Source organism: Melitaea cinxia, chromosome 3, assembly GCF_905220565.1.
Source record: "Melitaea cinxia chromosome 3, ilMelCinx1.1, whole genome shotgun sequence".
NCBI lineage: Eukaryota > Metazoa > Arthropoda > Insecta > Lepidoptera > Nymphalidae > Melitaea > Melitaea cinxia.
This window is the reverse complement of record NC_059396.1, coordinates 7,217,505-7,242,333: the sequence shown is the minus strand read 5'-3', so window position 1 is coordinate 7,242,333 and position 24,829 is coordinate 7,217,505. Positions and strand designations below refer to the sequence as shown.

General features: G+C 36.6%; 3 protein-coding genes across 3 annotated transcripts in view; 1 reads left to right on the top strand and 2 right to left on the bottom strand.

Moving 5' to 3' along the window:
* Positions 1-4,711: 4,711 nt before the first annotated feature.
* On the top strand, positions 4,712-17,050 carry LOC123669363 (uncharacterized protein C05D11.1-like). The gene is made up of 18 exons (XM_045602968.1): positions 4,712-4,978; positions 5,072-5,417; positions 5,497-5,599; positions 5,828-5,950; positions 6,953-7,066; positions 7,254-7,406; positions 8,633-8,902; positions 9,125-9,267; positions 9,554-9,662; positions 10,357-10,533; positions 10,974-11,210; positions 11,833-11,952; positions 12,043-12,338; positions 12,966-13,140; positions 13,656-13,799; positions 15,147-15,304; positions 15,690-15,839; positions 16,725-17,050. Exons 1-18 carry the CDS (start codon positions 4,840-4,842, stop codon positions 16,780-16,782), a joined length of 3,015 nt encoding a protein of 1,004 aa, XP_045458924.1. The 5' UTR covers positions 4,712-4,839; the 3' UTR covers positions 16,783-17,050.
* Positions 17,051-22,374: 5,324 nt separating this feature from the next.
* LOC123669360 lies at positions 22,375-23,255 on the bottom strand. Its single transcript, XM_045602966.1, has one exon. The coding sequence runs from the start codon at positions 22,960-22,962 to the stop codon at positions 22,402-22,404; it is 561 nt and encodes a 186-aa protein (XP_045458922.1). The 5' UTR covers positions 22,963-23,255; the 3' UTR covers positions 22,375-22,401.
* Positions 23,256-23,302: 47 nt separating this feature from the next.
* The window catches only part of LOC123669362 (protein ultraspiracle homolog), a 42,202-nt gene continuing 40,675 nt past the window's right edge, over positions 23,303-24,829 (bottom strand). Inside the window, exons 8-9 of the mRNA XM_045602967.1 lie at positions 23,832-23,881; positions 23,303-23,525 (exon numbers count right to left, since the gene is read on the bottom strand). Coding sequence (XP_045458923.1) covers positions 23,304-23,525; positions 23,832-23,881 — 272 coding nt within the window. The 3' untranslated portion in view covers position 23,303. The remainder of the gene's footprint in view (positions 23,526-23,831; positions 23,882-24,829) is intronic.

The window sequence follows — 24,829 nt, the reverse complement described above, 5'->3', positions numbered from 1 at the left end:
CATATGACACATAATATTACAGTTTTGTTTTAAAAACCTTAGATACTAATTTTTAAAATGCTGCTTCCAATGACTAAGACGATTTGGGATAACTTACTCTCTACCTATGAATTATAATCGGTATTTTGAATAAAAGTGGTTAACATGTACAATAAAATGAAGATAAGTATAAAACTGATAGACAGTGAAGTGTTTTTTTTTTCTTTCCTTTTCTATGAGCTTGTCTTGTCTGATTAAGATGATGTCATGATACACAAAGTATTATATTATATTAGTTATTAAACTGGAGTCTTTCCGTTTAGGGCCATATAAAGATACATGGAAGCTAGGTTTTAGAACCGGGTAATACCGGTATCGAAATAGCCGGGATTTCCCGGTTCTATGGTAAGTCAAAAAGAACGGGGAAATCAAATTTCAGTCCCAGTTCTTTCATTACTTTCGGGAACTTTATTTTAACTATGCACTTCATATTAAGCGAACTAGATATGCAAACTGGGTATTCAAATGATGATATTAATAACTTATCCTGAAGAGATGGCAAGAAAGAATGAAGGTTATGGTAGAAATATGACGGTGGAACTATGACAACGAGCTCTTCAGAAATCTTCTTCTTATTCGTCTCTATGGGTAGATGTAAGGATACCTAAAGATCATAAACGACATTATTGCGTCATTGATAGAGTCTATGAGTTGAAGTTATATTGGAGGACACCTGCAAAAATACAAACAATATTCCACAAAGGACGAATCTGCGAAGGGGAAGCCAATGTCACAATGCCAAACACGTGAGCCTGTACCCTGAGCTTTTTAGCAACCAATTTGGCATTACTCTCCAAATGACCTCGCCATAGGACCTCATTCGTAATGTAAGTCTCAAGGATCATAATATTCATGGAGCTTCAAGCTTCAATGAAAGTGAGTTTGTAAACAATAAACGCTCAAACTTGTGTCTTCTATTCTACTTCCATCCAGAAGTCATATATGATATATGATACTTCTTAGAGATCATATTATGGTTTCTGCAGCAAAAGAGCTTTATGCCAGACCCGATGAAAGGCCTTTTACTATAAATATTAATGCCGAGTGACATAGCTGCTACGTTACCTTAAATAACGATTGCTCAAAGTTGTCAATCATCAATTAAACTCTATGGTTCGACATCAATGGTATTCGAAACTGAGAAAAGGTAGATTATCAAAGTCAATTCAGGAGCTTACGCTTTCAGTACCATAGCCGGTAAACCAAGTGACCATTTTTTTTACATCTAACTCAACATTCGTTCTTGTAAGTCTTAATATTGGCTAGTGGATAAGTCTGCATAGGCTTCAGCCTGCCATTGACTAAAATATTTTGCATTTGTGAAAAAAAGTAAACAAATAAATAATTTCACCAAATTTTAACGCAAAATATAATTATAATATATTGAACTCGCACAATTCTCTTATTTTAACCTTTTAAAAGTTTTGTATGTAAACATAACGAAAAATTCCTTTCATTTATTTTTTCCTCTAAATTTTCGGCACACGCAAACCGATCGACTGTTGTAGAATCTTACCACAGTTAAACCATAAAACAAACTGTCAGAGCCACGTGAAAGTTTAAGATAACCATCCAAGTTAGCTTTAAAATAAGCTAATAAATATCTTAGGTACCTACTTATCACACACACACACACAAGAAATATACATGAATACTATGAGAATCTATACATCTTAGTAAGTTATATACAGGCAATTAGACACTATTCGTCTCGGAATGCAAATTTGATTGAGAATAAAAAACTCAACTGTACCCTTGTTAAATGTCAATGTATAATTTCAATAAAATAAATTAATAAAAACATATTTTTATACTAATCATAAGTAGTTAGTTATTGGCGCAGTTTGTTGGGGCCATGCTTTCTGCTCCGCGGGTTGCGGGTTCGATTCTGGGTCTGGTCCGCCGGGTCTGGATGTAATATTTGCATTTTTTAATATATATTATCTATGTATACTTATCTAAAAAATAGCTATATCAGTCGGCTGTTACCTAAAACACTAGCATTTAATTGCTTACCGTAGAAACAGACGATCAAGTGTGTATGTTATAATTACGTGAAAATCAACCATACTTAAAGAAACGCTTGTTTTGATTATTAAGTTATCTTCTACTCAATCAGTCAGTCCGTCAGTTCAGCCTATTGCAATTCACTGCTCGACATAGGCCTCCCCAAGTTCACGCCAGACGTCCTGGTTTTCTGCAATACTCATCCAGGATACACAGGCAATCTTACGTATATCGTCGATCCAACGGCTCGGAGGACGTCCCACACTGCGTTTGCCAAGACGAGGTCTCCATCATAAATACATCGCCGTGAAAATAACGACATTAATATGGCTACAATACAGAGCTCCTCATTACTCTCTGGCTGGCTCTTCTCGGCAGAATCTAAATTCCGAGGTGAATTGCTGAATCGATATTTTTTGTGTGAGGCCTCCGAATCGCAGTGCCACCGGTGCTCAGTGTGACTGGTTTCTGCCATTTATCTTTGGCCAAGAACAGGAAGGTCAGTCCTTTTTTTCGTTTCGAAGTAGGCCCGAGGCTGCAGACTTTGCGGTTATGCATGGTATTAGCTTTTAACATACCTCGACCGCCACATTTCCGCGGGATGTACAGTCTCATAAGCGACGACTTAGGATGGTGCTCGTGATGGTGTGTCACAACTGTGCGAACTCTTCTGTTCAGGGCGTCAAGATCGTTATGAGTCTATCTGAGTACGCCAAACGTGTGAGGCATAACCTAGCAGATACAATCTCGTACCTTGTTGGCACTCGACAAATAACTCCGAAGAACTTCTGTCAGCTGTCCAAATAAAGAATCGTAAAATGCATGTTTCATGTCGACCTCCTTCGCCCCTATACATTTTGACATACCCAAATATCGGTAAGATTCAGCCTCGGAAAGGGTCTTGAAAAATGTTAATTCGAGACTAAGTTATGCCATTTGAGTCACCTGAACCCTATCTGTATGCACGACCGCACACTTATCCACTCCAAGCTACATCCTGACGGAAATACTGAACTCCGTGGTGATTTTTAGCAGTTCCTGCAGGCGTGCAGCGTTAGGTGCCAGCAATTTGAGGTCATCCATATAGTGAAGGTACCTGCTCTCCGAAACAGAAAGCCTGTCCCCAAACACTCCAGCAGAGTACTTAGAGGTTTCAATTATTAATATTATGCTAGATGCCACTCCAACCGTTTAATACGTAATAGATACATATAATATATTAAATATTTATATAAATTAGTCGTCGCCCAGAGGTTGAAATTCGACCATAATTAAAAATTTAAATTAAAGAAAACCAAAAAATAATGAAAATAAAGAACCTTTTTAAAAAATTATAATTTGACTACAGACTGAAAATCAACCAAAAAATTTTTTATTATTATTCGTTAAAAAAGTATAATATGCGTGTGTGTATGTGTGTGTGTGTGTGTGTGTGAAATGCATTGTAGTGTAATTTCGTAAAAAGGGGTAACAAGTTTTTGCTCCATGTATTAATATATAGATAAAATAATAAATTTACTATACGCTTCAGCCTGTAATATCCCACTACTAGGCATAGGCCTCTTTCCCCATATAAGAGAAGGGTCAGAGCTTAATCCACCACGCTGCTCCAATGCGGGTTGGCGGATATATTCCCTACTATGAGTAACGATCGCTATCAGTTGTAAATGATAACAACCGGGACCGACGGCTTAACGTGCTCTCCGAGGCACGGTGGGGAGACCCACAAGGACTGCACAAACACCCAGACCACGGCAAACACCTGTATGGCCAATACCAATGGCAAATTTACATATAGTTACATATAATTAAGCGGGTGGAGAATTACGCCCCAGCAGGGATAAGACAGCTGGGGGTTAGGCCAGTAGGCTGAGAAACCGGCAGACATTCCTAGCCGAGTCGATTAACACCGCCTTCTGCATCCTGGCTACGAGTGAAATTTCTCGGATCCCCAGTTGCCTCACATGGTGAACGAGGCTAACCGGGATCAAACCTTTGGCAGATATTACGATAAAAATGATTTCAGCGGACCTCACATTACACGAATCAACGATCTCGAGTGCCAGATCCAGATATTTACGTTTTTTTTTTCTGTTTCGGCTTTCATGGCAAGATGAGGGATGAGTTATCAACTAAAACGTGCCTTGTCCATAACCACGATATCAGCTTTGTTTGCCAGTATCGTCCTGTCTGTGGCGACAGGCACGTCTCAGTAGAGCCGGACTCCGACGCGTTCAATTACTGGCACCGGTGAGTACTGATAATATGGCATCTTCTGTTCCAGGAGACCCTTCACGAAAGCAAACTCTTGGTGGAGATTCTTGACCGCTTGATTTTGTCTGTGCAAGTACTCAGTGCTAGCAAGCGCGAAACAGTTCAAAATTACATGCCTGAGTGACTCACCGGGATGACGATATGCTCGACAGAGGTCAGAAGTATCACACCTTCAGAATGTCCTTTCGGTAGTTGTTCATCTTATTACTATTATTATAAACTTTTATCTATTGGATACCGTCGTCAGTTAAATAGCGTTATTCAAAACCGGTAAAACAGCCCCTAAAACTGTCAAATTGACATTTTGATCTTTTTGGATTTCATCACTATTCACTCGAGTATGACCTCAGAAGTCATAGTCAAAACTCAAAACCAAAATACAGTCATCTGTGGAGTGTGGACACAATTATATTAGTTATACCGGTAGCTGGGTTTTTGATAAATTTGTAAACTCTGCGATATCTTACCTCATTTTATTTTGCTAGTATTTTTCTCTAGTCGACATTAAAAAAAGTAATCATGTCTCATTTTAAACTGATTTCTTCAACTAAAGCTTCCGATGTTATACCTGTTAATAAATATGTTTCCGAGAAAACTGGATTAAAAGTAATAATAGCAGACGTCGAGGGTCCTTTGGTAAAAGGATTTTTTTCTCTTGGTACGTTCTTTACTGTCTTTTATTTCATTAATTAATCATTTTGTTATTTTTCATCTTGCTACAAATTGTAACTAACAAACAATATATTATTAGCAACCGAAGCTCATGATGATGACGGTCTGCCGCATACTTTGGAACATCTCATCTTCTTGGGTTCAGAGCGATACCCTTACAAGGGAATCCTCGACTTACTAGCTAACCGATGCATGGCACATGGCACCAATGCTTGGACCGACATTGACCACACTTGCTATACCATTCACACGGCGGGAAACGCTGGGATGTTGACTCTACTGCCTATCTACCTCGATCATATCCTTAGACCTACACTCACTGAACAGGGCTTCATTACTGAGGTCCATCACGTTGATGGAGAAGGTCAAGATGCAGGCGTTGTGTACTGTGAAATGCAAGGACGAGAAAACACAGCTGATTCTAGGTACATTGAATAACAATGAAAATAAAACATTTAAAATTTATATACCAGTTTAATGGGTTTTTGTTATATTTGTTTTTAGATGTGAATTAAGATTACAAAGAGCTATGTATCCCAATAGTGGATATTCATCTGAAACTGGAGGAATTATGGAGAATCTTAGAATATCTACCAACAACACTAAAGTAATTATAAATTTTTCATCAGTTCTAGAGGCTGTTTTTATCATTTGTAATCAATTAACATAATGTACTAGTAGTTTTGTAATATTAATGACAGGATTCACTGTCTATCATTAAGTTGTTTGTGTCCTATCTGTCTTCATTTTTATGTCTAAATAACACTACTCTTAACATATTGTATAAGTATCATGATATGATTACATTCTTATATGTATCTTTCTTCATTTTTAGGTTCGTGATTATCACAAGAAATTTTATAGAGCAGAAAATTTAACAATTATATTAACAGGTCAAATTGAAGCAAATGACGTGTTCAAAGCACTCGCTGTTGTAGAAGATGACATCATGGCAAAGGTTATTTCAATGATATTAATATTAAAAAATAGTATCCTTCAAGTAATATAAATTTTATGACTATTTTTAAGGTCACATGAACTACAATTAAAATACAATATAATAATTTAAATGTAGACTTGTAATTTTGGACATTGTTTTGTAGCATGAGAAATTCATATTAATTTTTGCTGTAGTTATTTATTTACTAATTCTAGGCAGTCACAAGGCTGACCATCTGTAATTGATAGTTAATAGTTTGTAGCAAAAGTATACATGATACCAAGAAGGCGCTCTTATTTACAAGCCTATGGGTGTAGTATTATTTCACAACAATATGTATAAGTATTCAGCACCTGAGTAACTGAGCTTAGCTCGGTATTTTTAGTAAATCGCGTATTTTGGAAATCATATTTAAATACGAATTACATATTTATAAAAAATGGATAGTATTTTTCGATTTTACCGACAATAAAAAAAAAATATGAACTGGTTATTTAAATAAAACACAAGTTTTCTATTTGAAAAAAAAAAATAGTCGACCTGGAGACATGGGGACTTTTGAACCGTGGTCTTTCTCAGTTGTTTCCAACCGGCTGATTTCCCACCTGAGCTATTACAACTTTATAGACAATTGCGAAATTTACCTTCGTATTCAAACGATATTGAAGCCATTTCATTGCCTAAAAACAGGGGTAAATTTTCTAAAAATGAATCATAGCTAAATAGATTTATCGTCCCCGAAACCTCCTATATACTAAATTTCATGAGAATGTTTGGATATATATACAAGAATTGCTCGTTTAAAGATAGTAGACACTTGTATACCTAAACAAATAAAATATGAACAACATCCACAGGTTTGCTTATACACATATAAGATATAATCTTGCAGGACTTGCAAACATGTTCATGCTTTGAATGCATTATAATTTTTTTTATAAACCATGTATATATTCATATTTATTAATCTTAATAAAATAAAATATAATAGTTATCACTGTCTCAATTTTGTTCTATTAGAGGGAAAAGGAGATTCAAGAAGAATGGGTTAGGCCATGGCAAACTATTCCTCCCCCACCAAACTACGGTGAATTGAGAGAACAGTGGCCTGCTGATACTGAAGATTGTGGACAGGTCTGTATTTATTAATCGTTTATAAATAAATTTAAAAAAATGGAACAAGTGATGTTTTCTGAATTTTCTGAATTATGCCAATTGGTATTACACCTGAAACATTTATTGGTTGACAAATAAATTTTTACATGCTGAGCTAGTTGCTTTTGAATTTTATTATTTATATATGTATGTTCCCTCGTGACAGGTGCTGTTTGGCTGGCGCGGGCCGCTGCTGACGAGCGAGACAGCGCTGCGCGAGCTGACGGGCTGCGCGCTGCTGCTGCGCTACCTGTGCGACACGGCCGCCGCGCCGCTGCAGCGCCGCCTCGTGGAGCGCGAGGACGCGCTGGCGGGAGACGTGAGTCCCTCTGTCTACACGACCTATAGCGCACGCTGGCGGGAGACGTGAGTCCCTCTGTCTACACCACCTATACCGCACGCTGGCGGGAGACGTGAGTCCCTCTGTCTACACCACCTATACCGCACGCTGGCGGGAGACGTGAGTCCCTCTGTCTACACCACCTATACCGCACGCTGGCGGGAGACGTGAGTCCCTCTGTCTACACCACCTATACCGCACGCTGGCGGGAGACGTGAGTCCCTCTGTCTACACCACCTATACCGCACGCTGGCGGGAGACGTGAGTCCCTCTGTCTACACCACCTATACCGCACGCTGGCGGGAGACGTGAGTCCCTCTGTCTACACCACCTATACCGCACGCTGGCGGGAGACGTGAGTCCCTCTGTCTACACCACCTATACCGCACGCTGGCGGGAGACGTGAGTCCCTCTGTCTACACCACCTATACCGCACGCTGGCGGGAGACGTGAGTCCCTCTGTCTACACCACCTATACCGCACGCTGGCGGGAGACGTGAGTCCCTCTGTCTACACCACCTATACCGCACGCTGGCGGGAGACGTGAGTCCCTCTGTCTACACGACCTATACCGCACGCTGGCGGGAGACGTGAGTCCCTCTGTCTACACCACCTATACCGCACGCTGGCGGGAGACGTGAGTCCCTCTGTCTACACCACCTATACCGCACGCTGGCGGGAGACGTGAGTCCCTCTGTCTACACCACCTATACCGCACGCTGGCGGGAGACGTGAGTCCCTCTGTCTACACCACCTATACCGCACGCTGGCGGGAGACGTGAGTCCCTCTGTCTACACCACCTATACCGCACGCTGGCGGGAGACGTGAGTCCCTCTGTCTACACCACCTATACCGCACGCTGGCGGGAGACGTGAGTCCCTCTGTCTACACCACCTATACCGCACGCTGGCGGGAGACGTGAGTCCCTCTGTCTACACCACCTATACCGCACGCTGGCGGGAGACGTGAGTCCCTCTGTCTACACCACCTATACCGCACGCTGGCGGGAGACGTGAGTCCCTCTGTCTACACCACCTATACCGCACGCTGGCGGGAGACGTGAGTCCCTCTGTCTACACCACCTATACCGCACGCTGGCGGGAGACGTGAGTCCCTCAGTCTACTCGACCTATACCGCACACTGGCGGGAGACGTGAGCCTCTCCGTGTACACGATTGTGCTATTAATAAAATAAAATTTTCAGATATCGTACAATCTAAATGAGAACATAGCACCAATGATCAAAATCGAGTTACAAAATGTACCAATTGATAAATTGGAAACTGCCCGAGATGAAGCTCGTGCGTGTTTGAAAAGTCTCGTCTCAGGAGAGGAAGCAATTGACATGGACCGTATGAAACGTCTGATAAAAAAGCAGTTGAGAGAAACTGTGGCCAGTCTTGAATCTGACCCACACCATGCCATTGCTTTCAGATGTATTGGCGATGCTCTGTATTCACAGAATGAACAAGATGTGAGTAGAACAAAGTAATTATTTTTTGTACTAACTATTCATTTTCATTTATCTAAAATCCAGTCAAAATTATCTGGACTCCTTATTATTTTAAGTTAGATTAATGTTACACAGTCAAGTAATATTTGTACCTTTTCATTCATTTTTAAAATAAAGTCAATTGTTCTTATTTCTCTATTAAAATCATCTTGTACCCATTCAAAGTTGATGTATTTTTTGCAGTTTGTATCTCGTATGAATCCTCAACAAACCCTCCAAGAATTACTTTCTGAAAATGGTGTCTTTTGGTTAGATCTTCTACAGAAATATTTCAACGATGACTTGGTTACAGTAATCGGCTCACCAAGCATCCAATTGCAGGCTAAGTTAGTAAAATTTTATTATTATAAGTACTTTATAGACTCGCATTACAAAGAAAAATATAATTGATACATGATTAAAGTGATATACGTTCAAACTAACTTTATCCATTTCGTTTCATCACGTTTGATTTTGAAGATAAGAATTGTCTTTTGACTATCAACATACCAAGATTAATCCCAAACACTAACGTAGTTTTTTCATTCATTCATTCATTCTTACAATATTTGTGTTTTTATTACGTGTAAGTATTCACACATTTGTAACTTATTTTCCTCTCGTACTCTCAAGAATGGCAGAAGAAGAAAACAAAAGAATACAAGCACAGAGGGCGCAATTGGGTGAAAGTGGATTAGCAGATAAAAAGAAACAACTCGAGGAAGCTGTGGAGTTCAATGAGGTTAGATTTTTATAATAATGACATAAAATTTACGACAGCTAGAAATATGTACATATGTAAAGTATGAATTGTGTCATCTTATAGCAAGGTACAGATAGCATAAGATATAATTGATTTTCGTATAGTTCTGACAAGCTTACCTTTTACTAACCTCTGTTTTAAAGAATTATTGTTCAATTAATATGGAAAAAAAAAATCTCACTGGCCTTAAAAAAATCACATGTAAACATGTTAAACTGAGCATATTTGCTCCCTTTTTTTTTAATTTTCACTGTCGAAAATAAAAAAAATCTGGTGTCACAATGTTTGATACAGAACTTCTTTGAAATAGCTTTTTATAGTTTTTTTTTTTGGTGCATCTTTGGTAAATATGATAATAGGTCATAGGTTATTTTTAATACTCATAGGTGGTAATGATGTCTCTATTTCTATATGGCAGAACAACTTTTGCCGAGTCAGCTAGTATTAATATAAAAGTGCCCGCTTTTAAGAATATTTGCCTTCATTCAATAGCCCATGAAAAATCAATAAATTGCCTCCAAAAATTTGAAAAATTATATAATAATAACAATTGTATATATATACACATGAGTTCTCGCATTTTGGCGCGAACTTGTGGAGGCTTATGTCCAACAGTGGACTGCAATAGGCTGGAATGATGATGATGATATATATATATATACTGAATTCCCAGCGCCCGCCGCCCCCCGGTACTCTGGCAGCAGTGCCAGTACCGCCGTGCGATTCGCTGCACTGCCACGCCATCTCCACTTGGAGCACCGACTCGGACTCCGGCTCGTGTCCACACTTCGACTTATCGCAACTGCCAATTTTCGCGCGCGTGCACAGCTTACACACCAACTTTGTCTACGTGAGTGCTCACCACAGGAATATACTACTTGAAAGCAGTTTTATTTAGCTGTGATCTTCTGTTAGGTTGAGGTACTTCCCCAGACTACTATTTCAGATTTTGAGCAGGATATTCTATATCAGGAGATCCTGATGTACCCTACCTTAATAAAACTACTACTATGACTAGCCCGTTGGCGCAGTTTGTAGTGACCCTGCTTTCTGCTTCAAGGGTTGTGGGTTCGATTCCCACCCCAAGTCTGGGTGTAATATAAATATTTATATATGTATTATTTATAAGTATGTTTATCGAAAAAAAAATTGTAATATTTAACTATAACAGTCGGCTGTTGCCCTATAACACAAGCATTAAGTTGCTTACTTTAGGAACAGACGACCGTGTGTGTATTGTGTAGATATTTATTTATTTACTTTTAAAAATGTATTTTTCAAATTTTACAGATTAATTTAATCCTTGATACATCAAAAGTGGACGAAACTACCCGCAAATGGCTACCCCTGCACTTGAACGGTCTCGCTGAGTGTCCAGTGAGACGCGGCGACGACCTCATATCTCACGAAGAAGTAATATCCGCCACAGAACAACTAACGGTCAGCTTCTCCAATGCCATAGGTTTTGGTAAATCGGGAAACTTCGCTGTTGGAAATTTTGGACATTTCGTTAATGTCGAAACGAGGGTAAGTAAAAGTTAAACATTCAATTAGTAGTTTAAATTATTTTTACTATAATCATCTACTATTTAAATATATTTATATAATTATTTTTATATTATCCTTATTTAATATAAATAATTGGGATTGATCGCAAATGAAAAAAACCGACTTCAATTACATCGACAAGTAATAAAACATAAGTAGACGAAAAAAATTAACAAACGCACTAGTCGTAACTACGATTTTTGAGGGTTTTCCTCCATGTCTCTGGGATTCCATCATCAGAACTTGGTTTCCTTATCATGGTACCACACTTGGGATATCTTCTTTCCAACAAAAAAAGAATTATCAAAATCGGTTCATAAAAGACGAGGCTATCCGCAAACATACAAAAAAAGAGATATACATATATACATATATATATATATATATATATATATATATACATACACGGTCGAATTAAGTAACCCCCTCTTTTTTTTGCAGTCGATTAATTATGAGTTGAAAACTGGAACTAACTAAAAATAATATTTCACCACTTTTAATTTAAATGAGACTAGTTGATGTACTCCAAGATTCAATCAGCATTAAAATTAATAGAAATTGGATATGTATTGAAATAATTATAAGACTTGTCTTGTTTCAGTGCGAACCATCTGATTACGAAGAAGTTGTTAATCTTTTATTCGAAGTTTTGTATACAGCTGAAATTACAAAGGAAAGACTTTTAGTTTTTATTCAAAGACTACTTAATGATGTGGCACAGGTATAAATATAGTCACAGAATTATTTTATCCTTTATATATATTTATTACCTCAATACTGTGTACTGTCTGCTATACTCCAATAATTTTAGGTGAGAAGAAATGGCCACAAAATGGTATACAGCATACTTCGTGACTCACTGTACTCCAAGGACAGCAATACTCATTGGAGTTCCGTACTCCGTCAGCAGAAGTTCCTCAAAGAACTAATGGAGCAGTTGAACGCGGGTGGAGATTCAGCCGAATCGGCGATAAAAGAGGCGAAACAGACATTCAGAAACCTAACTGAAAATGTTTGGTTACACCTCGCTACTGACTTTGAGCGGTACAAACTGAGCGTAGAACCTTGGAAGAAATTTGCGAGAGGCAAAGATACCGCTCCTGCCAAGTTAGTGTTTTCATATGTATAATTTCGGTATTAAGTACTGCTTAGTTTTATAACACAACCGTCTAGTGTCTAAATTTTTTTGACTTTGGGACACTAACTACCCAACAGTGTTGATTGTTTCTCATGCAATATGAGGGCCAAGGTGATTAGCCATAGGTGATTCTTAATCAAGGATTAAAAACCAATGCTGAGATAAAAATCATAAAGTACTTCTAAAACTTCTCTTTAATACAATGAAACTATTCTTATATATATCAGATTGTGAACCCTGAGAATTTTTTCAAATTTTTTTTAGTTTCAACTTATCCATATCATTGAGGTAGGGCCCAGCAGGATATCTCATGCTCAAAATCTGAAGCAGCCCGACAGAGGAAGTACAACAGATCACAGTTATATAATAGTGCTTTGAAGTAGTTTTGTGTTCCTGTGGTGAGTAAGGTGGCCAGAGCTCCTGGGAAAGGTAAGGAATAGGGTCGACGACGCGTTTGCGATACTTCTAGTCTTGCAAGCGTCTTTAGGCTATGGAAACTGCTTACCATCAGGTTGCCCGTACGCTTATTTGCCGACCTAGTCTTATTAAAAAAAAACACTATTGTGATTAATCAATAATGAAAATTAATCGTTCAGACCACATCTGTACTTGGATGCGGAGCTGATGAACAACAGCAGTGGGGGTATGGTTGTGGGAGTGGGAGGGTTGGAGTCTTCGTTCCTGGTGCAGATGAGCGCCGGCCCGGTGGGCTACACGGTCAGCGAGGCCGCGCCCCTTGCTGTCGCTCTCAACTACTTCACGCAACTTGAGGTGCTTACAATTTATATTACACTCTATCTGGTTTTTGGAGGACCAATATCAGATGGTGTTGAGGATACCAGTGGAGTAGCGTGGCGGATTATGTTCCGATTCTTCTCCTTCATGCATAGAGGCCTATACTTAGCAGTGGGTTGTAACAACTTGAATTAATCAATGAATATGCGATGGAGGCTAAAGGATATAAAGTATAAACCTTATTTATTTATTTTAGGTATACAATCCTATGCAATCGTTGAAGACTTTTTGTCTAAATATACTCATCTCGATATTGATTCCAAGTCCTGTCCAAATTACTTCTTTTTGTATTATTGTTGTAATCTCTGTTGGTAATTCTAATAAATAAATAAACGCCCAACATTCAACGGTACTCACTAAGATTTACTTCTGTTTCGGGGGTGGACTAAGCTCCAGTCCTTCTCCTACACGGAGAAGGAGGCCTATGCGCAACAATGTGATGTTACAGGCTGAATGCAGATAATAAATAACGAGACTCGTCCCGCCCCCAGGGCCCGATGTGGCGCCTGATCCGCGGCTGCGGCCTGTCGTACGGCTACGGCGTGGCGGCCAGCCCCAGCGAGGGCCGCGTCGTGTTCTCGCTCTACCGCGCCTCCAACGCCGTGGCGGCCTACTCGCGCGCCAAGGACATCGTGGTGACTACCCTCCCCACTGACCCTCGCTAGCCTCATATGTGCAGTACCTGGGTGACTGAGCTTAGCTCGGTATTTTTAGTAAATCGTGTTTTTTGGATATCATATTTAAATACGAATTACATATTGATAAAATATTAATATTTTCCGATTTCACCGCATAATAATAAAAATATGAACTGGCTATTTAAATAAAAAAATCATGAATGCAATTCGAAAAACAAAGGAAAAAAATCGATCTGGAGACATGGGGATTTGAACCGTGGTCTTCTCGGTCGATCCCGACCGGCCAATTTCCCACCTGAGCTATTACAACTTGATTGACAAGTGCGCTATTGACGTATTCTAACGATATTGTAACTATTTTTTCCTTGCCTAAAAACAGGGATAAAACGACATTCCTAGTTATATCAATTTATCGCTCCCGAAATCCTCTGCATACTAAATATCATGAAAATCATTGGAGCCGTTTCAGAGATTCATATTATATATATACTAGCTGACTCGGCAAACGTTGTCTTGCCGCTAAACGCTATTTAAAAATAAGGGTTGGTGGTAGAAGGGTGAAAATTTAGGGTTGTATGCATTTTTCAACACCAAATCATAATAAAATAAAAAATAAATAATTTATCTAAAAATTAAAAAAAATTGGGGTGGACTACCCTTAACATTTAGGGGGATGAAAAATAGATGTTCGATTCTCAGACCTACCCAATATGCACAGAAAATTTCATGAGAATCGGTCAAGCCGTTTCGGAGGAGTTTAACTACAAACACCGCGACACGAGAATTTTATATAAATATACAAGAATTGCTCGTTTAATAGTATTAGATTTATCAAGAAAAAGAAATTACCTATATCAGTCCACTATTACGCATAACAAACATTTAGTTACTTACCTTGGTAGTAGATAGATGATTGTATCTGTATGATAAAGGTATTTATTTATTTTATTTTTACTGCCATACTTGGGTAAAAGGCAGTAAAGTACAAATATCGACATATGAGAAAATTGAGTTCGAAGTTTTAGATTTGCTTGAACTAAATAAATGCCATTATAATATTAATACAGGCTTAGAACATGATGCTCCGGTATCCAAAAAAAAAGATACTTTATTCTTTTCCCCCATAGAATTCAACTATATTTATGAGGTATTTCTATTCGCATATACACTTGATAGTAATAGATTCTCATAGTAGGAAATATTCGCCAACCCGCAGTAGATCAGCGTGGTGGATAAAGGTCCGATCATTATCCTACGTGGACAAAGAGGCTTATGCCCAGCAGTGGGATATTACAGGCTGAATCGTATCGTCGAATCGTAAATCATGAATAAATTATATTTTAGGAAGAGTATTTAGCAGACGGCAAGTTCGATGAGGATTTATTCGCTTCGGCAAAGAGCACGGCTCTGTACGAAGTAGTGGCGAACGAGAAGTGCCCCGCTGACGTCGTGAGCCAGTCTCTCCTTAATTACATCAAACAAGCTGGGGACACTTATAACAGGTAATGTTATGCGTATATATAATTATCTAATTATAAAAATTGTGATTGTAATAAGCTAGCTTGAAATGAATACGGAAAACGTAAACCTGAAACGTACTCCTGTTCGAAAATAACGTGTGAAAGCTGCGGAATTCTTCTTCTAATCTTAAAACTTTAACCATGGGTATCTCCATAATATCTCCATAACCATTGGTTTCCGAAGGGTAGCAGTGTTACCTAGTGTAGCTCCCCCTCCACCTTCCGCCCCCCACCCCCCAAAACCCGCCAGTCGCAAACAATTATGATTGTTGTAGTGAAAAAAATTATTTTCCGTTTGTGACCTCTACACAATGTGCAAAGCGATCTTCAGTCCGTCCGCGCCGATAGCTAAGTCAGTGGTGTGCAGGGAGCTGGTGCGCGCCATCGCGGCGGTGTCGGCGGCGGCGGCGGCGGCGGCGGCGCGGCGCTGGCTGGCGGCGCTGTTCGGGCGCGGCGCGCGCCTGGCCGTCGCGTGCCACCCCGGCAAGGTGGCCGACGTGCAGGCCGCCTTCCGCAAGTACGTGCCTCGTCTTATTATATTACTAGCGTGGCAAATCTACGCTTACCGCGTTTCGGCTGTTTGGAATCATTTACGATTAGTACTTTATCGTTCCGACAAATCGATGGCTCCTAAGTATACTGAGTCAACTAACAACTTTTGATAATTTCATTTTTTAAGATATTAATAACATTTACTTCATTTCCTATCTACTTATGTAACAAAAAAATAAAGTTATTAAAAGTAGAGTTGACTCAGTATACTTAGGAGCCATCGAAATATTACTGAAAATTGTACCGAAAAAGTAAATAAGTAAAATGTCAGTAATAAGTACATTTTTAAAAGCGTAACCAATATGACCGTAACAAAATTTTAAAGCATATATGTCATGGTCAGCTATGTGATATCAGTCTAAATCCAACATGGCGGAACACAAAAGATGTGGAGTAATTTTACTTTTTTTTTTATAGTAGAAGATCCGAACCGATATTCACCGAGCTGATAATCGAATGAAACATACTTTATAATAAATTTAGTATATTAGATAATGTATTAAAAATGGGTTGCCTAAAAAATCCTAGACTGACTATCTTTATTTAATTAAAAATTGAAATTCAAAATTTATCTTTATTTAATTGAAAATTGCAACATCAAAATAATAAGAAAATTTCATGCGATTTGTTAGTATGAAACATATAGAATATGCAGACCCTTTTTAACCATGATCGTGGTCACTATCTACTGCTCCGACTTATCATGATAATTGCAAAAGCTTGTTTATTGAGTGAGGTTATAAGATCCACGTAGTAATAAACTAATAAAGAAAAAAATATGCGGCATTATGTACAAAAAAAATATTGTAATAACTTGAGTTAACTGTATTTTTTTTTTTCTTTTTTACAGAATTAACGTGGACATGGACGCATTCGATTCCATGGAAGCCTCTCATTTCAACAAATAAGCTATGGAAACTGTATTATTTTTGCATTTATTGTAAGTCTAACACTAGTATTTTTTTATCTCAATGTCAATGAAAAACAGTTATGTTATCATTATTATAAACTTTTATATAGAAACAACACTGCTTGGCTGTGCCTTATCATATTTACTTAAATTTAATAAATATAATAAAAATGAGAAATCTGTGCTATATGAATTTAAACATGTTGTAATAATATCCATAATTTTTATTTTCCCATGGTAATAAAATAAAACTAATATTATTATGATGATTTTATTTTAATCACCGTTAAAGCTTACAACTAGGTCTATACAAAAAATATAACTTAAATATAATCAGATATTTAGTGAACATCATTATAAATCTTCTCACAACCGCTGCAACATTCCAATATAAAATTCCAACCTTCCCACGGATAAATTCAACCCTTTAATATTACATCAATGAATGACCAACAGTTATATCCGTCAACAAAATATTAAGAATGTAGAGAAGGCTTCACTTATATTAAAATATTGTTTTAACCAACCTAACGAGCAATTCAGCTGTCTACTTGAGCTCTCCACTACATTCTGCATGATCTATTTTAAAATATCCATAGAATTAACAATAATGTATTGTTATGATAAAATTTTTGTTCTGTTTTGAACAACTATTAAAATGTTCTAATTTTTGCACCTTTATTTTTCTACATAGCAGATCTTTAGTAATCTGATTTAATAATACTGGCAAATTTTGTTTAACTGCCATCCGAAACGCTTTTCATTACTGAGGTAAAAATACTGGCCTAAAAAATAATTAACTCTTCAATATCAATAAAATAGGCCATTGACACCATTATCTAAACCACCCTCACATCACCACGAGTATAGGATAAAATACAGTTTATTTTTATAATTTAATTTTAATTAGGTATTAATTTTATTATTAATAAATTGTACATGCAAGGATATATTTACATTTTATATTATCAATAACATTAACACAAGTGATATCCCTACGCACATCAATATGGTATGCCTTTCACAATGCACATTAAAGCACCAACATAATCATAACCCAGAAATTAATGTGTAATTGTGTTATGCAAAGACGATCAAGATCAACCGACCATCAATGTTTTGATATTACGCCACGTTTATGTTAGGGTTTGATAACTACGCTAATAACTTTAGTAAATTAAACAATTTGGTAGAACTTTAAAATTACCTAACCTTAAAATATAATGTACTACAAACATCTAATAGACGATTACAGTTTCCTATAAATGACGATTAATTGCAATAATTAACTGTCGAAATTATTTTATAATAGAAGAGGCGGCCTCATTTACATTAAATAACATTTTTGACGACAATATATATTGCGTATACATATATATTTATATGTATACGCTTTTTTCTATTTCCGTCGTTTTCTATTATCGTCCAATGATCAAAATTCAACCATTATTAATTTAAATTATAAGTTTAAAATTCTGTTGTCAAAGACTATACTTCTATAATAATAAACAAAAGAGTATGTATGCGTGTGTTGTGTCAAATACATGGTAGTGTGTGTAATGTTTTTTATTGACGTAATGTACTTTTTATGCATAATTTAAAAAAAAATAGCATTCTGCACTCCTTCTCTATATAAACTATAAGTGTCCGCACAATTTTCGTAAAATGGGTACAAAGTTTTTGCTGCACGTATTAATGTATAGATTATTTCTCTTGTTCACATAAAATAAAATAACAAAAATGATGGCCCACATAAACAGGCAAATTGCTGAAAAATTTCGCTATCGAAAAAAAAACAACAATAACGTTAACATTTTGGTTTAGTGTGTGAAATATGCATAGATTGACAACTATACTTCACACAAGGAAGCTCTATTTGTTCAGCAATCATATGCATATTTTTTTTTTAGTTATAGCAATAGTTTTGAGCAATTTATACCCAAATTACAAACCTTCCTCGATCAGAGTTCGAGAGAATGAGATAGCACTACAGTCTGTTTCATTCGTTCAACGAGCGATAGAAGGAAATGGTGATATCATCGGCATACCGACTGAAGTTCTGAAAGAAACATAATTGTATTTGATTGTCGATTCGAATATTATATCGTAGTGATTGAACGAATGATTAAAAGAATCGCTATTATGCTGTCGTTAATTTCATTTATTTTCTTCGACTAATAATTAAATAATACTTTATATATTTAATTCCAATTGCTAATATTTTTCAAAATAGTTTTTCTCATAACTACCGACATTACGTAGCTTTCAAAAATTAAAATAAATGTCGATATAAATGAATCCTTCACTAGCTTATTGGTAGATTATATTTAAAAAAAGTGCGTGCGTACAAAGTACACATGTCAGAAGTGAAACTTCTTTGACAAACTAATTTTTAAGTCTCGTTTATATAAACAAATATAAAGCTAGATTTCCGTTCCAGCGCCATCGATAAAACGACGCCGTTTCATTCGTAAAAATTTTACCCTCGTGCGCCTAAAGAAGTTTCACTTTAAAAAAAAACATAGATTAACATTAAATAATGCAAATTAAAAATTACGCTTAAAATAACAAGTAATATTTCTTAATAATTAGCTTTTAAAATAAGAAATGAGATGTTTTCTACACAAGATGGAATGATAAAGCTGCGATTTTTACTAATTTGAGTAAAACCGTCTATCGTGTAATAATTGACAGAAAATCAGTAATATTATTACGGGTGAATTATTTGTTAATAAACATAAGCGTTTTCAATCATCTACTTTCGATCCAAATAAAACCTAACTTTGGTTTCTGACATTGCCTTACAATATGTACATTTTTTTATTGCTTATTTTCGCAAGCCAATTGCACTTTTTTAACATGATGCTAATTTCTTGTCTTATAATAATATATAAGAAATCAAAAAAGGCAATAAATAGATTAACAATGCATTGAATTTCTCACAAGTGCAAGACGAATTAAAATTACTCATACATTTAAATAATGTAGGCACGTTATCTTAATATTCATTACTTCAGGTCACGATTAACGAATAACTGTACACATTGAACTCTCGTCTTATATGTTATAGTCCGGCCGCTGAATACGAAGAATTTCGTACAGCGACCCCTCATCTTTTGTCTTTGTCGCTCGCGTATAAACATATTGCCGTTGCGCTCACACAGGTGCAGTGACCGCCGTATTCACAGATTGTCAACCTTTTGTTCATAGACATCACAAATTAAAAGTAAAAAAAAGGTTTTATTTGAATGCACTAAAAGGAAAAAATTAATTTTTAATTTGTACGATTTTATTTTTGTGTCACACACACACTAGGAAATTCTAAACATTTTTTAATATCATATCAAAAATCGACCGTTCCAGCGGGGATCGAACCTGCGTCTCCGACTGACCGTGTCGGCGCTCTAGCCAATTAAGCTATGGAACGATGTACCCCTTAGATCGAAATTTTTGATATGATGATTTTTATATTCGGTTTAAGCGAACCGTGGCTATAGACGTCACTATAGACGGCGCCATATTAAAAAATGTTTAGAATTAATTTTTACTTTAAAACTTTTATTACCTACTTATAAAGTCACTACATAAATTATATGATATAAAAAAATTGTCGCGAGATTTGAGTACTCGTATTACCTTAGTTCAAAAATTTTAATACTGTTGGGATGCGCTCGTCTAGTTTCTGTCGTCGACGAGATTCCGAGTCAAGTCGATGCATGTCTGAACGAGTAAAAGACATGTCAGGACAATTCAAGTCATGTGAGGAAACTGATTAGCCGCTTTAATAAGTTTTCTCTCTTTCATTTTGCAAACGAGTAAGAGACACAAAAACATTGCGAGATTCTTGTAAATAATTACGTAACTTGAAAATGTAAATTTTTGTTTATAAGGATATCATTTTGAAATTAGTCTTAAAAGAAAGGTCGACTCAAAACTATTTTACAAAAAGATTCAAGTCAATAGGGCTCTTAGTTTTTTTAGATATTTATGGAAATGTATTAAATCATTGGAATGAGTGTAACACCTATAATTAAGATAACGCTTAGCTATTAAGATCTTTTGTTTATGATTATAACTGTCTATTGTCAGTATACTATCTTGTTGATGCTAAATAAAAAAATATTAAATGCGAATGTGTGTTTAATGGTTTCTTTATATAAAAATTTTGAGAACCACTGGCAGTAGGCAAAAAGGTCATTGTACTAAGTTCTTTCTCTTCAGCGGCCGGACTATAGTAATTACTAACGTATAAAAGAAGACATTTAATAAAAACGAATGAATAATATTCTTTGATAATTATTAAACATTCCTTTCCAATTTGTACGACCCTGACGTACCATTTTTATAAAATGTTTGATATAACTTACTTTGTTCTACTAATATAAAGCCTCACTACGTTTTGAGAAGAGCGTGTGTTTTATCTCCGTGAGCTCTAAAATGTTAACGATTTAACCTGAACTGATTACAAAACGATAAAGAGAATAAAAATGAACTTACGCCATTTTTAACTCAACACAACACTAGTGTAGTGTAAAGATCTTTCAAAATGGTGAGTAAAACATTGATAAGTCGATTGAAACTGCATCAATTGTACTTCTATCGGAATTGTGGACATCATAGTAGTGGTCATATTTACAAAATTATACGGGAATAGTGATAAAGAGTATGCGTCTGATGTGTATTAATTATTTTACCTAATGGATGATTCCATGGGGTTTAAAAGTATTAAGTGGGTCACGAAGGAGCAGTGTGAAAATTACTGGGCCATGGCAGAACAATTTTTGGGAAACACTTTTATATAGCGTTAAGTTTAAAATAAGCTTTTGGGTTCATAGATTGAACAAAAAATATACGGTCATTTATTAGCTGTATTTAAAATTTTGTCGATAAGACAACTGTTCCACTGACCGCGTCACTGTTAATTACGTAGCAAAGCCGCAATTTTTTTCTGTATCTTTTCTTTAGTCCCAAAAGGGAATTACATATTTTTATTTTAACCGGTTCGGCGGCTGTCATAACCGTGACTAAAATAATCCCAAGACGCTCGACAGAGCAACACAGCAGCACCTCTCCTACAGTAGATGGCGGCGGTAGTCTCATTCCAAAAGGGTAGTTTAAGTTTCCCCGTATAGATGGCGGTCGGGAGCCATACGTGGCGCGAGTATAGTAAGGACGCGGAGCACGAAGAATTTCATACAATGACCCTTTTGCCTACTGCCAGTGGTTCTCAAAATTTTTATAAAGTACGAAGCTTTAAAAAATCGGTACTTTAGAATTTGGGAGGTCTTAGAACTCGTTTTTTGCACACTACACTAAATCTACGCTGTCTATCCGTGGATCGGTCTAGTCACAGAATAAAATATTTTTTTGTTTAATCATAGAAAAGAACTTATAAATATATATAGATACAATTTGAGGGCCATACTTTGTGTATGCAAAAAAAAATCTAAGATCTGTTGCTGTGTGAAAAAAGACACCAATAAACACACATTCGCATTTAATATAAGTAATGTTAACTTTTGAGTTAAATTAAAAATAAAAAACGATGAATCTTGTGACTTAAATTTGGTAAAAAAAATAAAAGTAAATATGGTTTTAAAAAGAAACATTTAATTCTTTATTCAGAAAAATCGGTTCCTGTTTCTGACGAACTGTCAGATGTTTCTCCAGTTACGTTAGTTTTGAAAGAATCAACAGTTCGATCTATTCGACTATTAAGCTTCAAATGTTTTAATACCCTTTTCAATGACGTCAAGCCCAAATTAGGTAAAGAATCGTCGGCATTCACAGCACGTAACACTTTTTTTGCTGATGGTAGCTCTCCTTTTTGGCAAAAACTATGCACAATTCGTCTTATGCAGTACTTGTTAAAATCGTCTAACTTATCTATTATTGATAACCGCTTCTTCGGTTTCGCCGCCGGCTTGACCGTGTCAGTTTCAGTATATTCTTTTAACACTCTGTATACAGCAGATTTTGATATACCTAAAATATTTGAAGTAACATCCTTCATTTCTTGTTTAGAAGTATATTTATCAGAAGTCGAAGTTTCCTTTACATACTTAAATACGTTAATTATCATCACTTTCTCATTCTCGCTAAAATGAGACATTTTACGTTTCATACGCGGAGACACAAACTTCTTGAGTGGACGAGAAGTAGACGGAGTTGGTTCCATTTTATTACTGTAATAACAGCAAACAAATTGAACAATCAAAAACCCAAACACCACTAACAACAATCTTAACCTCAAAAACGAAACTAAACGCGAGCGTATCCAAACACGGAATGTTGTTTCATTGTTAAGGTTAAAAAAAGCATTACTGTATCAAAACAAAACAAAGTCCACGTGCACAACCACAAGTCTTTATATGTATCACCAAAGGTGACAATCTGTGAATACGGCTGTCACTGCACCTGTGTGAGCGCAACGGCAATATGTTTACGCGAGCGACAAAGACAAAAGTTGAAGGGTCAATGTACGAAATTCTTCGTGGTCCGCGTCCGTAGTGGAGTCGCTTACATGATGGCGCTGGTGTCGACGGGCGGCGCGTGGCTGCGCAGCGCGTCGCGGATGTAGCCGGTGATGTGGCCCTCGGCGATGAGGTGGAAGAAGAACAGGTGCTCGAAGCTCTTGAGCGAGATGGAGCGCAGCGCCGGCAGCCGCAGCAGCAGCGACGCAAAGCGGCCCTCGTCCGAGCTGTGCGCGCGGCGGCAGTACTCGTCCAGGCAGGAGAACATCTGCGACGGACCAATCAAGTTAATAAGTCAATAAAGCCTGACGCTCACTACCCACCACAAGGATTTACTCCTGAATCGGAGATCCGAAAAAACAATAGACGAGCAAAAACGCCCAGACCACCGCAAATATCTGTATGGTCAATACAAATGTATGCTATTCCGCGAGCGTCAGCAAAACGGCCATAGGCTAATGCTGTGACCGTCCTGCTAAAACATTTGCGGTTTGATTATTGCACGAAATATTACAGCTTCTTCAAAATGAACAACTAACCAGATCTAACCGTATACAATTAAATGATTACTTACCTTTTCTCTTAGCACGTCAACATCTTGTCGATTCTTAAGCCCCTTTATATCTGTAAATTAAAAAAATTGTTTTAGTATAAAAATAGTATAAAATCATTTCAACTTTACAATAACATTATGTAGAAAATATTTCAAATATACAAATATAGGAGACGTCTGTAACACTCGGTTTACTTGAAAACAAATTATTCAATAGTTATGGTCTACGAACGCTTTGATTACATTTTAGGACTATAATTTGATACGAAAGCATCAAATATCAACGTAAATAGTTTTTTACATCCCACGTAGAATAATCCGTATAACACGCTTTTCACGTTTAGCAACCGTTTGTCTTCTGTCAATACTCAATATTTTTATACGTAAAATATGTTACTATAAGCTGTATTTTTTTTTTAACAAATAAGTACCGAAATTATTTCGTCCGTACACAAATGCTGTAGCACACATGCACACTAAGTTCGACTCAGCGACTACCTGCGCGTAGCAAGTGTTTTAGTGAGTGAATCAGACGATATTCTTTGTACATTGTTGTTGGCGGACATGTTTCCTGTAGTTAGCGTACTAAGCAGCCTTCGCAATCTACAGAAAAACAAATAATATCACATAATGAAATCGCCCAGACAATTTCAAGCTCAATATGAATTCACGTCTCTACGGTGTACAAAGTAAAAAACATTTTTACTAAATTGAAAATAATATTATATTATACATTGTTTATTATAAATAGATAAAATAATACATAATATGAGTAAATTACAAATTACGTCTAACTATATTATAAATAAATAAAAAAACAATATACCTATTATTAGATGTTTCGTTTTTTTTCTTTTTTTTTTTTTTTTGACGGTTCAGATTGACCACAAAAATCACCGATAAAGAAAAGAAATTGATTAGTTAGCAAATATTATATTTACAAAGAATTAAATAATAATTTAATATTATAATAATAATTAAATTTATAAGTTCTTGAGCATATATTTATACTATATCTA